This window comes from Gracilinanus agilis, chromosome 3 (genome assembly GCF_016433145.1).
Source record: "Gracilinanus agilis isolate LMUSP501 chromosome 3, AgileGrace, whole genome shotgun sequence".
In the NCBI taxonomy this organism is placed as follows: domain Eukaryota; kingdom Metazoa; phylum Chordata; class Mammalia; order Didelphimorphia; family Didelphidae; genus Gracilinanus; species Gracilinanus agilis.
Window position 1 is genome coordinate 165,433,273 of NC_058132.1, and position 17,217 is coordinate 165,450,489.

At 37.2% G+C, this 17,217-nt stretch overlaps 1 protein-coding gene across 1 annotated transcript in view; it reads left to right on the forward strand.

Moving 5' to 3' along the window:
* Window positions 1-17,217, forward strand: part of SIAE (sialic acid acetylesterase) — a 52,850-nt gene that overhangs the window by 15,533 nt on the left and 20,100 nt on the right. Inside the window, exons 3-7 of the mRNA XM_044668362.1 lie at window positions 8,133-8,308; window positions 13,620-13,758; window positions 14,823-15,006; window positions 16,336-16,430; window positions 16,514-16,647. Coding sequence (XP_044524297.1) covers window positions 8,133-8,308; window positions 13,620-13,758; window positions 14,823-15,006; window positions 16,336-16,430; window positions 16,514-16,647 — 728 coding nt within the window. The remainder of the gene's footprint in view (window positions 1-8,132; window positions 8,309-13,619; window positions 13,759-14,822; window positions 15,007-16,335; window positions 16,431-16,513; window positions 16,648-17,217) is intronic.

Sequence of the window (17,217 nt, forward strand, 5' to 3'; positions counted from 1 at the left end):
CCTAGAAGAGTTTGAATCAGCAGCTACTTTGCATGGAGCTCTTAGCCCACAGGCCTTATACCACCATAGAAGAACTGAAAGTTGCAGAAAACCAGAACTAGAGCTGAGGTAACAGCAAGGGAAAAACTGAATTTTAAGAGTATGCATCCTCTACTCTGAAAACAAAATTTACCTTTAAGATAAAAGTACAAATTTAAAAAAAGGTCTGGGGAAATGAGCAAATGGCAAAAGAAACACTTGGCCATAGAAAATATTTTTGGAGACAAAGAAAAGCAAGGCCAACTCAGTAGGGGACAGTGAGATCAAAGTGGCCACATGCAAAAACTTGAAAAGAAAAATGGGAATTGATCTTAGGAGCTGGAAGAGCTCAAAAAAGAATTAAAAAATCAAATGAAAGGCAGAAGAAATATAGAGAAAAGAAGTGAAAATAACACAAAAAGAAAATAATCACAGTTATGATTACTAATGATGTGTTTCCTTTCATCTTATTTTCCCCATTTGCCCTTCTCTTTTATTCTTTCTCTGTTCACAGATGTTTTGTTCTCAATAACCACCTTTCCCAATTTGTCCTTCCCCCTCTCCCTTATTCCCCATTCCCTCCTACTTCCCTATAAAGTAAGGTAGGTTTCTATAGCCAACTGTGTGTGGGTATTCTTCCCATTTTGAGCTAATTCCAGTAAGAGTAAGGTTCAAGCATGGCCTTCAGTCTTCCCCCATCTTGTCCTCCATTGTATTATCTTTTACGAGCCTCTAGATGGTTTACTTCCTTCCATCTCTCCTTTTCTCTTCTCCCCATGTGTCTCTTTCTCATCCTTTGATTTTTTTTTATAACATCCCATCCTATTTAGCTTCCTTCCTTCCTTCTTTCTATGTGTACTCCTTTTCATTGCTTTAATAGTGCTCAAATTCTTAAGTATCTTAAGTACTTTAGGTATCTTGCATATCTAAGTACCTTAAATTTTTCAAGTATCACAGATATATTAATTATTTCACTTATCATCTTTCCTGGTATGAATGTATTCAATTCAACTTTATTGGTGTCCTTAAGTTTTTTACTTTATGTTTTTCATGCTTCTCTTGAGTGTTGAGACTAGTCATTAAATTTTCTTGTCAGATCTGTTATTTTGGTCAGGAAAGTCTGAAATTCTTCTATTTTGTTAAATGTCAATTTTTTTCTGCTGGAGAATTATGCTCAGTTTTGTTGGGTATGTGATTCTTGGTTGTCGTCTTAGATTCTTTGCCTTTTGGTATATCTTATTCCATTCCTTCCAGTCCTTTAGTGTAGAAGTTGCTAGGTTCTATATAATCCTAACTGTGGTTTGATAATACTTGAATTGGTTTTTTTGGATGTTTGTAATACATTTTCCTTGGCCTGGAAATTCTGGAATTTGGCTAAAATAGTCCTGGGGTATTTTATTTGAGGTCTCTTTTAGGAGGCCATCAGTAGATCCTTTCAGTTTCCATTTTTCCCACTTGTTCAAGGGTATCAGGCCAGTTTTTCCTAAAGATTTCTTATAATATGGTGTCTCTGCTCATTTTTTGAATGAGGTTTTCAGGTATTCCAATGATTCTTAGATTACCTATCATAGATCTGTTTTCTAAGTTAGTCATTTTTCCGGTGGGGTATTTTAGATTTTCTTCTATTTTTTTTCATTCTTTTGATGATTTTTGTCTTATTTTTTCATGATACCTTATGGATTTGTTAGCTTCTATTTATCCAGTTCTAATTTTTCAAGAGTTATTTTTGTGTTTCCTTTTTAATTTGACCAGTCCTTCTCTTTAAACAGTGTTTTTCTTCAGTGTCTCTCCTCCTCCATATTTATGTAGATCATTCTAATAAAGATTTCTTATAGCTAAGAAGGTAGGCATATAGGTCAATGTTTATGTCCTCTTGATTACCATTTTAAAAATCAGGAATATTGACTAAATTTGGTTTCCTTGACTTCCTGTTTTAAAAACTTTAAGAATGAACCTTCAATACCTTTAAAATTGGGTCACCTCCAGTACAGAGTTCTGTTTATACCTGGTCTGATCAAGCTGCATTTCCTGCATTGTTTTTTCTTAGAATGGTTCTCACATTTTTATGCAGCACCTCAGAAATTGAAACATCGAGTAAGTGAATCATTACAGAAATATTGATATTTTCCTGAAGAATAGTCTTTAATCTCAACTAGGGGGTGAAGTGAATAGAATGCTAGACGTGGAGTCAGGAAGACCTGAGTTCAAATCCTGCCATAGACATTAGCTGTGTGACCCTGTGCAAATCATTTAACCTTCCTTTCCTTCAGTTTTTCTTTATTAAATGGTGGGAGGGGGGTAGAGTGGAGAATAATAGCATTTAGGTTTTTTGTGAGGCTAAAATGAGATAACATTTGTATACCTTAATGTGCTTTTTTATAAATGCTCACCATTATTTTCATTTTGCCTACAGTACATTTGATCTGGATGTCCCATCTCAAAGTCAGCTTGTTGAAAAAGAGAAATTAGTATTTTTCCTCCCAGACCAACCCTTCTTCTGAATTTTCCTGTTAGTCTCAAGGGTACCACCATCTTTATAGTTTCCCAGATTTGCAACCTAGGTATTATTTTCAACTCTTCATCTCATAGATCCAATTAGTTATGAAGTCTTGTTTCTGTTCCTATATTATCACTTCTATATATCACTTCTTTTCTATTCATAGAGCCACCAATCTAGTTTTAGGCCCTTCTTGTCTCTTGCTTGTCCTATCGTAATAATCTTTTAATTAAATTCTTTATCCTTTCAAGTTTCTTTCCACTTTAATCTCCTCTCAACATAGTTGCCAAAGTGGTTTTTTTTTCTCAAATGTAGGTCTTAATATGTCATCTCCTACTGAATAAATTCTAGTGACTGTTGCTGCTAGATCAGCTATGAATTTCAAACTTAGTTTGGCATTTGATGCTCTTCACAACTAACCACAACCTAGCTTTCCAGCCTTACTAAATACATTTAACAGTACAGTCATCAGACTGATCTCCTTGTAATGGCTTACTCACATGATGCCCAATTTTCCATTTTTGTGCCTTTGCACTGACTTTACTCATGCCTAGAATGTTGTCTCTCTTCCCTTTCACATCTTAGAATCTCTAATTTCCTTCAAGACTCAGCTTAAGTGCCACCTTCTGCACTAAGGCCTCTCACTAGTCTCCCCAGTAGCTAGTGCTCCCTTTTGGTTTTTGTTTTGTATATACCTGTACATGTGCGTGTTACCTCTCTTTGTAGACTATAAGCTTCTTGATTTTACTTTTGTCTTTGTATCTGTCAGGTTTAGCTCAGTGCCTGTCATATAAGAAGAGCTTAATTAAAACTTTCTGACCACTTCTGTGCCATGCTGTTTCTACTTATCTCTGCTTGGGCCATTATCATCTATCCTGTCCTTGTCAGAATATTGGACCCTGCCCCTGGAACCACTCTGAGTCTTGATAGGCTAACTTTGGTCTTATCTTGTCCAAATCTAGGCTTCAACAGTACTTCCTGGGTAGCTTTACCTCTTGCTGTCTCTGCTTTTCTCTACTTGGACCATAACTTCTACTCCCTCACTACCAGAAAATTGGACCCTGTCCTTGGGACACTCCCTTCCCTCTTTCTTATTCCCTTTTATGAGTGGTTTTCCTTCATTGGAGTGTAGCCTTTTTGAGTGCAGGGACTAGCTTGCTTGCTTACATTTATGTATTCTGCACTTATCACAGGACCTAGCACACAGTAAACACTTAATGCTCTATTGTTTTATCTATCTATTAATACCTATTGATTTATTCACAGATGTATTTCTCATCTGTTGTCCTCCTTCCAGGTTTATCTTTAAATGCTCTTGGGGTGATCTGACTTAATTGGACTTTATGTTAAGCTTCTTGTTAATATTTTATTCTTTACTGCTTTTTGTTTTTGTATGAGTTGATATTGCTCATATTTTCCTCCATCCTCCTGAGTAAATGAGGAGATCATTTTGTAAATGAGTCTCTTAGACATAAATGGTAAAATTGGGGGAGTAGGGTATATATATATATATATTCATATATATATATCAACACATAAGTTATATTTTTGAGCATGAGCATGTCTGTCTCTATGCAGTTCCTTGTAAGATACAAATGGACTTTCTTTCTTTGATTCCTCCAAAAGAAAGAAGCATAAAGCTATCTTCAAGTGATTGGAGTGTTAGGAGCTGTCATATGTTACAATGGACAAGTGGTAGAGTTTTCTTAGAACCTAGAGTAGAAGAATTTTTCCAGCTGTTTTAAAAAATCTTCTCTTTTAGTAGAGGTATTGATTTAAGGTTATAGTAGAAATCACAGCTTTGTATTAGTCAGTAATGCTGAATTTTGGCATCAGAGCTTTTGACATAACATTCTCAGAGTTCATGCCACTAAATCAATTTGCGTCTGGGTAAATGCCTAAATTCTATGGTGGGGGTGGGGGGCAGCAGTGGGATTGGGGTGGAGTGAGGTAGAAGATAGGCTTTTTCTATATCCAGGCTGATATAGAAGTAGAGAAGGGGAATGTTGTAGAGAATATCTTTTTATTTTTCTTGGATGCTGAGAGCTCTACTGTGCATTTGGCACAAATGAGTATAAAATGATAATAATACCCATCTGATATGAAATGGAAAAAGAAAAACAAGAAAACGTTGTATAACTAGTTTTTAAAAGATATCTTTCCACTTAATATTCTTTATTCCTTTTTTCCCCTTCAGTTGTCAATACGGAAAAATAATTAGGAGAAATGTTTATGAGAACAGAAGTAGAAGAGAGTTCCTTTTTGCCACTGGTTAAAATATGAATAGTATTAGGTCTGGTCAGTATTCAAAGTGTAAAAGTCTTAGCCTATTCAAGTATCACCCTTAGCACACTCAGGGCTAAAGTGTCATTCTGTTATTTACTTTGCTTAGCCATTACTTATTTATCCTTTTTTTTTCCTTTAAATCCTTACCTTCTGTCTTAGAATTAATACCACATATTGGTTCTTAAGGAAGAACAGCAGCAAGGGCTAGGCAATGGAGGTTAAGTAACTTGCCTAGGGTCACACAGCTAGGAAGTGTCTGAATCCAGATTTGAAATTAGAGCCTCTGGTTTCTAGGCTTGGGTCTCCAGGCTTGGCTCTTTAGGCCCAGCTCTCTAGGCCTGAGCCACCTAACTGCCCTCATTCTTTAGTTATCTTGGTAAAGGATAGTTTTTTGTTTTTTTTTAGAAAGTGGGGATTTTATAACAGTAGCTAGCATTTACATATGTAAGAGGGAAAAAGGAGTTTTTGGTTGGATATATTAATATTTAAAGGTGTGGTCGCCAGGGAACTGAATAAATACCAATTCCTAAAATGATTTTAGTAATTTATTTACAAAATATAGGAGAGAGTGGAAATAGAGAGATGAGAAGAAGGTAGAGTAAGAGATCCAACTTAACAAACTAAATTTGTATTCATGTCTAGGCTTTACTCCAGTAGGGCTCCAGTGGCCCAGCTGGAGACCCTAAAAATCAATTAACAAGGGGTTTAGCCATGAGGGCTTCTCCCAATCATGGGAGCCTTTTGGAGGCTAGTACCTCCAGGGAAGTTAAAGTAGTCAGTCAGCCTTTTTCACTCACCAGGGTCTCAAGGTCCCAGCCAGAGCTCCTCCAAGTCCAAGCCATGAACAAGAAGAGCCCTGAACTCACTGAACTCTCTTTTAAAGCGGCTTCTTTTGCATCACTTTCTGTGCCTTCCTCTTAGTTTATGTGCCCAATCACAACAGACACTCTTCTTAGGACTGCCCAGGAGCCAGTCAGTAAATTTAGATTCGTCACTCACTCTAGCACATGTGGGTCACAGACTTCCCAACTTGTGAATTAAGTGGGGATGTTCTCACCTTTGGGCAGGGCAGATTTAATTTAATTATCACACATACCACTTTAAGGCTTGCAAAGTGCTTTATAAATAACTGACTTTATCCTCACAACAACCTTGGCAGGTATTATTATACCCATTTTACAGATTATGAAATGGAGGCAGAAAGAGGTTAAATGACTTGCCCAGAGTCAAATAGCTTTTAAATGTTTAAGGCAGGATTTGAAATCAGGTTACATTTACAACATGTCTAGTGCTCTAGTCTCTTTACCACTTTTTAGATAGGAGAAAGAACTTGAGAAGACTGTAAAAATGAAAATAGAAGACAGTAGGCAATCCTGTTTTGTATTTTGGACAGGTTAGAAGGATTCCTTGAGTATAGATGTCTACCTTGAGAGGTGGTAGTTAAGTTTAAATTCTGGTTTAAACACAGCCCAGTTTTGTTTAGGTTGCCGAGGCCAGAGATATCCGTAGCCTCAGCTATGAGATGAGGTGATTTATTTCTTTTAGTCCAAATATCTCCATTTTCCTCACTGTTTCCTTTCCCTGTTGCTCTATTGGGGAGCAAATATAGATGTCTTACTTAAGGGTGATCACATAACTGTAACTGATTACTGCTTAGGTCAGGAATGTATTTCTCCCTATCATCAGTGTAGGCATCCTGGAAAAACCTTGGGAAAGACTAGTCAGGACAGATTGGGTGTCTGCCTGCTCAGAAGTGTAAGCCATACGGAGCATATAGCACCTGTGCCACACAGTCTGTACTGGCTGCCCACTGTTTCCAAAACAGTGATTTTTGTACTTTAGGTGCACTGCATATTTAGTATGCTAATGTATGATTATTTTGACAATAAAATAATAACAGACAGTTGACTCTGGATCTTTTAAGTGAACCTCTGTGGTCTGGGTTATTCTCTTTCAAAGGGAAACAATACCCAGCTCTCCATCTCTACCTCACATTTGGCAGAGATGTTTCCCCTGCAGTGGGGAAATAAATCCCTTTTGTCTTAAGTGTTCACTGAACCTACATCATTCTGTCCTTTTAGCAACCTGCCCGTGAGAATGTTATTTAGCTTTAATACAATACTATCTACACATATGTCCCTTTTAATAATTTTTTCTCTCATTACCTTGAATTTTCACTTTTCTATTTGGGTACGCAATAATTAGGGTTTTTCCTTTTGTATTTTGCCAAGAAAATTACTTTAAAGTTTTCATTTCTCAATTTTTTTCTTTATTTTCCCTTTATCTTCCTGCGCTGCCAACTTCCTTCCCATTATTTGGTGCTCCCAGACTCTGTTTTATTACTCATTGGAGGAGTGCTTTATTGAAATTGCTGAGAAAATTAAAGAGTACATTCCAAAGAATAGGTTGAGAATTTCTGGATGAGGTACTTAGACACTTTTTTTTTACTCATTGTGGTTTAAGACTACAATCCTGTAAGTGTCTATATGGAAAAACTTGAACAGACATCTAAATCTGGTTAATGTTGTTTATAAGTAGGTTATCTAGATAGGTTTAAATATTCCTTTCTATTTTGTTTTTCTGTGCATTTGTCCATCTGGTAGAAGAATGGGAAGGGAAAAGAGAGAAGAAAGCCTTTTCTAATACTTCTCATTGTTAACATATAGGTTAGACTAGAATTTTGATTTTTGCTTAAAAAACTCCCCAAACTATTTTGTCTGTTTTTTGGTAGGATAGTACCAGCATAAAGCACACATATATACCCACAGAGAACTGGCCATTCCACCTGGAGATCTGGTTTTGGTCATTCTAGATCTTTTAGCCTGTTTGTTTATCCGCAAAATGGGGATAGTAATATGTCTCTGATCTAGCTCACAGGGGTAGCTATGAGGATCAAATGAAAGGATGTGAAATCTTTTTCTATAACCTGTAAAGCTCTAAAAATGTAAGATTATTTAGCTTGTGCTTTTGTTATCACTTTGGTTGTAGGTTGGCCTAATTCACAGAACTCATTGTAGGCTTAGTTTTTTGTCTTGGGCTCCCAGTTTTTCATGGAATATTTTGACAGTACTGAGAGGGAGAGGTAAGTACAGAGCAAGAATACTTTTGCCTTATTTTTTTAATTACCTGAGGCAGATGGGCAGAACCTTTGATGTTCTTTTTTTCCCCATCTGTTGGTCAAAATGTGGATTACCCTCTTTCCAGGTTTCAACCAAATAGTATACAAAGACTTGGGAATAACACATGAGTACCTGAAGCCTAGAGTTGAATTTTAGTTTTGTTTAATTGATCTGAGATTGATTAGGTCCTTGGGGTCTTGCTAATGTTTCAGAACAATCTGAGACCTGGATCGTGGTACTGGATCCTATGAAGCCTGGTGGGCCTTATAATATGATGGCAAAACACATCACCAAGAAGAAGATATACAACCAGACAATATATGATGTATTATTTGGAGATATTTGGCTCTGTAGTGGGCAAAGTAACATGGAGATGACCGTTTCTCAGGTAACTTCTAGATATGTATCAGTGTCTTACAGATCCCTGGCATTTGTCTTACTCCCCTTGGGCAAAAGATAACCAGCAAAAAATAAAGGTTGGAGAGTATCACAAGGTAGAGGAGGGTTTGGAGACTTAAAATGAATTTATTTTCTCCTCTACTGTGTTAGAAACTTTGGTGAGGACCTAGTGATGGAAATAAGAACACATAGATTCTGTTTTATTGCTAAACCACTGACTTACCTTTTTGATATTGACATTTAGAAGTTGAGATTAGATGCAAATTAACAAAAGTCTTTGAGACTTAACTCACCAATGGGCATCTTTTGAAATGTTGAGGCTCTTCATATCAAGAGGTTTCATATATCAGTGGTCACTTTTTCCCTCTCATTTCTTTTATCCTGATTTTTCCTGTCATTTTCTACTTTTTTCCCCTCTTATTTCAGTTTTAACCTTTTGGATCTTGACATTAATTTTGAATTTCCTTTCCTTTATATTTTATTCTATGAGCCCTAATTATTTATTAAAGCTATTCTATAAAAGCAGTTTGAATTTTGGAAGAAAAGTACTAGATTAATCCATTGATATATATGGAGACTTAAAGAGGAAAGAGCACAATAATATTGCAAAGCACTCTTAATTTTACTTGTTACAGAAGAGGTTGGCCTTTCTAGCCTAGTGGGCCTGAGAAGACATGTTTTATAGAATAAATACTGTTGAAAAAGTTAGGAAGATCATCTAATCTTTTGGTGGTAATAGCAATAATAGCAGGCACTTAATAGAGCTTTAAGGTTTATAAACTGCTTTACAATTTTTATTCTAGGAAGGAATCAGTTCTGGTAGTTTTTATTTTTATTTTTTTTAAACCCTCACCTTCTGTCTAAGAATCAGTACTGAGTATCAGTTCTAAGGTAGAAGAGTAGTAAGGGCTAGGGTACTGGGGTTAAATGACTGGCCCAGGGTTATGCAGCTAAGAAGTGTCTGAAGTCTGATTTGAATCCAGGGCCTCCCATCTCCAGACATGATTTTTTATACATGGAGCCACTTAGTTGCTCTTCAGTTCTCAAGTACTAGTGTTTATAGTTCTTAGCTTTCACTTTCCAGCTAGAACAAAGGGAAGATAGCATCTGTTGGCTAAAGAGTGATTCAGTGCTTTGGGTATTCAGGGATGTACTAATCCCTCTTCATTTAGATAGCTAAGAGTATAGCTTTATTTTAATGTGGAGTAGGGTTCCTGTATCACAGCAATTCCTTTGAAGTATTTACTAAAAGTATTTACTAAAAATACTAAAGTATTAACCAAAAAAAAAAAAAGGATATTGATAAAAGTTTACCAAAATGTTATATACTGTAGATTATCATCTAGGCTAAGTAAGTGCAAATTATATTGTTTGGCACATTTAAAATGGGGTTGACCCAATCAACCTTTGGAGTATGTCTAGAACTTGGCTTGGTATCAGGAAGTGCATTCTAAATAAGATCTTTAGCATTACATTTGGCACATATAAGCATTTGATAGGCACTCATTTATTTTGTAAATTAGGAAGGAATTAATGCACTTCCTTTATTAAGCAAAATACATGGGAAGTTTATCATCCTCTCCAGCTCCTTTCAGTTTCTTCCCACTATGATTTTTTTCTGCTTTCTCAGTCTCTGCCTGTTTTGCCTCTATTCAGAAAGTCATCTTAATCCATCATTTTTCTTTTAAAAGACCTTTAAAACTGTATCCTTTTCAACAGACACACTATTTCTTGTCTTTGCCTACTGCAGCCTCTAATTCAATTAGCCACTTCTTATTTTTGATAGTAATGCCAGAAAATCATCCTAAGGCCTTTAAAATATGTTTCTCTTTAGTCTTATCATTAGATTCCCATAATAAATTCATATTTCTTAGGGGCAGCTGGGTAGCTCAGTGAATTGAGAGCCAGGCCTAGAGACGGGAGGTCCTAGGTTCAAATCCGGCCTCAGACACTTCCCAGCTGTGTGACCCTGGGCAAGTCACTTGACCCCCATTGCCTACCCTTACCACTCTTCCACCTATAAGTCAATACACAGAAGTTAAGGGTTTAAAATTAAAAAAAAAAATCATATTTCTTGACTTCATCCCTTCATAGAATCATAGGTACTTTCTTATCTGATTTCTTCCTTTTTATTCTCTGTTATTTCCTACCTTATTTTTCTTAGGTTTGGATTCCTTTTTTTAAGTAGATAGAAGCAAAAATGGCAGTTATACTTAGTGTTAGAAAACATGGTTTTGTATAGAAGTGGAATTACTGCTAACTCATTAGGGAAAATAGTACTTTCCTTAATGCTTTAATTGCAGCTTACTGTGTTTGCACAGAATGGTATGGACCATATCTGCTTTTATGTATATAGTCATATTCTTAATAGCAGTCTGTGCCAAGAGGATCTCATTTTGAGCTAGACTAGATTCTCATGAATACAGGAAAAACAGACATTTTCTGTGTGGATTGTTTCTCTAATTCTACTTTTTAGTTAGACTGTGTCCATGACGAGGAAATAAGCAAGACTTAGTCCAGGGGATTAATTTTTAACTTTTGTTTAACCTGTTCTCATATAAAGTGAGCAACATTCTAGGTGGTGACAGACCTGAAAACCAGGTTTGTAATTTGTTTCGCTTTTTCCTAATAGTCTCTGGAGCCTTTTTCTTTTTTTTTTTTGAAGCAGCAGAGAAGGGAAAAGATTCTCATCTTCTTCCACCACACCCCCAGCCAGTCTTAGGAGGTAGAATTTCTGTTATTACCTACCAGCCTTTACATTCAAATGAAGAAAATGGCAGATTGTAGCTCATCTTGTTGTTAGGGTGAGGTGGAATTTTTATATTTGCTGTTATTTATAACGCTGAGTGAGAAATGTATAAATGGAAACACGTTTAAATGTCCATCTGCTGTCTCCTAAGTCAGAGAGGGTCTTAGGAGTTGAATCTTCCCAGTTAAGTTCAGAAAAAAAGATATCTACTTCCATTGTTAGTCCTGAAAATCTATTTAATAGTTATCTCAGCAATTTCATCTTCATGTTACAGATTTGAGGCCTAGAGGGAAGGGCTGATAATATTAGATTATTGTTAAAAAGAGAATTCAGGAATGATCTAGTTATATACATTTGAAGCCTTCTTATTAGAACCACCATAGTAAAATAATTTATAGATTTTAAATGTCATTGATCAAACATAAAGCTTCCTCAATGCCTCATCTCTCTCTCTCTCTCTCTCTCTCTCTCTCTCTCTCTCTCTCTCACACACACACACACACACACAGACACACACACACACACACACACACACACACGCCACACACCCTTCATAGTGAACTCCCCACATAGACCCCATGCCTAGATTCTCCATGGAAATCGATTCTTGATGTTTCCTCATTAATTCAAGAATGTGCTATAAAGGTTACAAAATGAACACAGGAGAGCAGCTGCTTTGATGGTGAACAGGGTCCTATCCCTAGAGATATACTGGTGCTTTCTTCCAGCCGCAGTGGCGTTAATGACTTCAAATACCTTGGTATTCATTTACATCCTCATTTAAATACTTGGTAGAAAAATAATTACACTGAGGTGTTTGATGAGATGAAATCTGATCTCAGCAGATGGAGTAGGCTTCCTCTTTCATCAGCAGGGAAACTAAGTGTCATTTAAATGAAAATCTTTCTGAAATCTCTTTATTCCCAAGTTTGCTGCCAATATCCCTGAGGAAATGCTTCCATCAAATGGGGCTAGTGATGCTGGGATGGGATACCAAATCCTGGAGTGATTGTCACTGTGTATAGTAAGAAATACCTTATCTTTGTTAACACTTTCCTTTCTGTGGATTTTGAATTTGGGGATGAATATTATGGACACGATAATTTTAGACAAGGATACTTTCCAGACAGTGTCATTGGATCCAGTACCGTGTGCTGGCTGCACTGAAAAACACTAACTTCCCTGACTACGTGGGCTCTGCATAGCCATTGTGCTGGCAAGTGGCTTAAATGACAAGTAACACGCTCCCCTGTTCTGCCTCCCCAAGCTGACATCTCATTTCGATGTAGCACCCAAGTTCCCAGTCACTGCGGAAGCTAGTGTGGGTGGTTGAGAGGAGGGGAGAAATGAGAGAGACCTTATTCAATGTTTCCATGGAAGCAGCATCAGATCCTTCCTTAGTGCTTTTAGTATAGGACTGCATTTTCAGGGAGGTGATTTTCACAGGTACTTGCAGCTGAAAAAATAGTCTCCCTGCCAGAAGAAGCATTGAGTGCCTTCTTCATCTTGTTCTTACTATCTAATGTTTATTACCAGGCAAGATCCTGAATAGGCAGATCTGGATTTCTTGTGGGAGGCTTTCTCATTTCCACACACAGTTATTGTCTTGGTACCAATGAGGCCAGTTGCAGCTTAGGGACCCTCTTACAATGCAGAGCTGCTGCTAGCTTCAGTGGCCATTTCATTAGTATATGGCTATTCTGTTGGCTGTGGCAGGCTTGGTGGCAAGTCAGGAGGCAATTCAGAGGGCAGCACATTTGGATGAAATACGCTGTGGGGGCGCCCTGGCTGCTCTATTGTTTCTGGTGCGCTGTGGGCTGGAGGGCCAGCTGTACTCTCTCTGTGGTGGGCGGGAGGGAAGGAAGGCCAGCTGCACCCTCTTGGTGGCTGGTGGCCAATGGAAAAAGTCCCAGCCTTCGATGCACACCAAAACAGCAACCTTACCTCAGCTGGATCCCCTCATCCCTGAGGCGAATGATAAACACATTTCCTGATACATCTTTTAGTCTTTTGTTTTTGAAGAAGCTGGGGGAATTCTGAGATGGTTGAGTGGAAGTAGAGAGGTGAGTAAGGAGGACTTAGAAAGAAGGCATGTGTATGGGATAATTTTTTCCTGAAACTTAAAGCAATTCAAGTATCATTTCAATAAACATTTATTTTTAAATGCCTGATGTTCAACACACTGCCAGGGTGCAAGAGAACAACACTTAGATGAATTCTTAGAAGAAAGATTTCTAAGTTTAATGAACAAATTATCTAAGAAAACATGCATTTTTATCTAAAATACCTCTTAGCCATCCATGTCTTGCTACCTTCAATATTGATAATGTTTTAATCATTACCTTGCGCAATTAGTACATCCCTTCCTTTCGGTTATGACCTTTTGTGGTCTTATGTTTTTGGTATTTTGCTCCAAATTCTGCATATCCTTCACTTCCCATATCAGCGTTAGCTTTTGCAATTTGGCAAGATAGTAAGAATGTATTTAATCATCCATCAGACTAATATAGCCCATAGGATATAATACATAATATTCATACCTGTTCTTTAGATTTTTAATGCTTCTGAGGAGGAGGCAAAGGCTGTTGCCTATCCATTTATCCGCATCCTCACTGTTGCTCTTGTTGAGGCAAAAGAGGAGCTGGAGGACCTCGCTTCAGTTGATTTGCCATGGTCTCTGCCTACCCCAAGTAAGTGTCTTCTGAGGTTATCTCTTTCTCCTCCACACTGATTTGATACCTGGAGTGTGGTTCTTTGCTTCTATGATGTGGTTGGTCTACCCTCATTAATCCCAGGCATGGTCTTTATTCCAATTCACTTTTTCTCAATGTGGCAGAAGCCCAAAGCTGAGGCAGAACTGGGAGACTGCTCTAGCTGGTCTCCCTCTTATCTATGTTCCATTGAAATTTGGGGAGTGGTAGAATCAAACGGAAGTGAATGTGGGTGACACATAGGGACAGAAGTATAGGAGTGGTCAGAAAAAGGGCTCTTGGCTTCTTTGCCTCTCTTCTATTGCAGAGGGGACCTGAATTTTTAAATTTTGATGAGCCTATAAGAGATATAGGGAAACTTTAAGAAAAAGTATTTCCTTGACTACAATGCTTTTAGATCCTTAGATGAGTGATTGTTTTCAAGATTGAAAGACTAAATTAAGTGACAGAGGGGAACTCAGAATTTAAAAGTGATAAATGTTAAAATATTTTTTAATGTAATTGGAAAATATTTAGCAAAATACAATATTTTACTGAATTTAAAACATTGACATTTAATTATGTTCTAGATGGAGATGTTTATAATTTTCTTTATGAGAACAAATATTTTCAGTTCTTAGAGATGCTAAATGAAAATAAATATTAATGATTAATGCTTTCACCTTTCCACAGTAAACAAAATTCAAGTATCAGTGAAATTTTAGCTCTAAAAACTTAAGATTCTATGATATATTTTTCTGTTTTTTAGAGATTCCCCCTTGTGAAAATTTGAAAGAACAAACCACATTACTTGTTGACAAGGACAAGAAAAATGAATCAAAATTTGCAGTTGAAGATTTTTAGGGCTCGAGTGAAGTTCTGTTCCCTGTCCCTCAAACATCTTACCTTTGAACAGTTCTGGAGAGGATAAAAGGGTGGCTAAAGTTTTATTTTATTGTTTTCTTTGTATGATTCCTGTACCTCTTACCCAGACCGCTTCTAGTTGATGAGGTTTGCACTCATTTCTGATATCTCTGATTGTTTTCCTTTGTTTCTTTGGACAGAAAACTTGGGCCATGGAAATTTTACTTATTATTCAGCAGTATGCTGGCTGTTTGGGCGCTATATGTATGATACTCTGAAGTATCCTATTGGGTTGGTCTCCTCCAGCTGGAGTGGAACACCTATAGAAGCCTGGTCATCTTGGCGGTCTTTGCAATCCTGTGGGGTCACAATGGAAGAAAAACAGTAAGGAATCAGGTTCAAATATCAAGTCCTCTGATTGGTTTTTGAAGTCCTTTTACAACTTGGCTCATTCCTACCCTTCTCCCTCTTCTGATACTTGACCCCTCACCACTCTAAGATCAAGTTGCACTGGTCTTTTGCTATTCCTTGACCAGAATACTCCCATTTCCTTACTCATTTCTTGTGTGTAGAATGCTTTCTTTTCTCACTTCTGCTTCCTAGTTTCTTTCAAAGACATAAGTCTGCAAGATCCTTTAACCTTTTCCTGGGGTTTTCTCTCTGAAATTACCTTCCATTTACATTGCATTTATATGTGTACATAGTTATTTGCATTTGTCTTCTGTATTGGAGTAAGTCCCTTGATGTCAAGCATGGTGTTTCTGCCTTTCTTTGTATCCTCAGAGCTTAGCACAGTACTTATTGCATATAAATACTTATTGACTTGGCCTGAATGAATTTAGAATACTGACCCTGATTGAATGGGTTCCCTAAGAAGAATCAAAGATCTGGGAGAAGATATGCCCTATAGTCACATGCATATCATTGTTTTCCTTAAGATGTCAGTCAGCAAGGCTATATATGAATGTACAAGTTATTATTGTTGTTAGACACTTGAGATGTTCATTAAGAATAGACATGGCCTTTGCTTTTACTGAGCTTCGAGTCTGTTGGTGGAATTGAGACATGCATATCTATCTATTTAATCAGAAATATGTATAAGAACAAAAATTCATGTCAGGAAAGGTAGGCCAGATAGTGTGCTAATAGGTTGTAGAAATGGATCAGAAAATCCGGGAAGACTGGAAGAGAGATGGGCCTTGAATTGTTTAAAGGAAGGAAGAGAAGATGTATGATTAGTAGGATTGGGGGAGATTATTTAGTATATTTAAGACATTTTGTTTAAAGGTTTGGATGTGAGAGCATGAAGATTGTTAACTGAAACAGAAGTTTCAAGTTGTAGTATGAAAGGAGCATTAGCCTGGGAAATAGGGGCTCACAAGCAATCTGCCAACTTCTGCCTGTGTGTGCTGACCCAGAAGACGATACCATATTGACTAGACCTCAGCTCTTTAAATTTGGACGATGGGTTGGTTAAATGATATAGTCTGATATTTACAAAAACTTTTTAAGATTATGGGAGAAAATACTTTCCCATGTAGGATAGATAGAGATTTGTCACCTTATACTTGAAAGTATGGTTCAATTTCCTTTGAATTTGAGAGCTAATACTTTTTATTAGAAAATAGCACTGAAATGAAAGTTGGGTAGGGCTCTATCTTAACCAGTGTCTGGTGTTCCCATTGTGTCTCATTCCAGGCTTTGTTTCCCCAGTCTATATAATGGCCCCACTGACCACTCCATACTTTGGAATTCAATGATCCATCCCCTACTCAATATGACATTAAAAGGAGTGGTATGGTACCAGGGTGAGTATGTAGGCTGTTGTTTAGTTCCCAACTCTGTCCTTACAGGATTGTTCCTCATTCCTTATATTTATTATTGTTTTCAGGAGAGAGTAATGCATACTATAACACTGATTTGTATAACTGCACCTTCCCTGCTCTTATTGAAGACTGGCGCCAGGCTTTCCACTATGGCTCTCTGGGACAGACACAGCGACTTTTCCCTTTTGGGTTTGTTCAAGTATGTGGTAAGAAGAAAGTTTATAAATGGACTTCTGTATGGTGATGCATTACATTTATCTGTCTCTTAGAGCCAATAGACCATTTCCCTTTGTCTTTCTAATCAGCTGGTATAGGAAGCAGGGAACAAGACTTGTTTTCCTTCACTTCACACATGGGGAAATTGAGTTTATAGATTTAGAGTTAGGAATGATCTTAGAGCTCATATAGTCCAACCTTCCACCTGTCCTGAGAATCTCCTCTGCATCATCCTATACAAATGGCCATCTATGTCTGTGCTTGACCACTTTCAGTGACAAAGAAGTTTTCTATTTTGTTTTTGGAGAAGAGAACAGTTTTGCCAATGTTATGTTCTTTCCTGTTGACAACTCTTCTGTATTGTAGAATTATAGACAATAGAGATAGGGAGGGACCTGTCTGATTTTATTGATATTGGGAGTACCCAGATAAGAAAACTCTCATCAGTGAAGGTTGGCATCTTCTCTGCAATGTTTAGCCTTAAATAGTTGACTAGAATACTGATAGGTTAAATGACTTGTCCAGAATCACACAGCCAATGGGTATCAAGAAT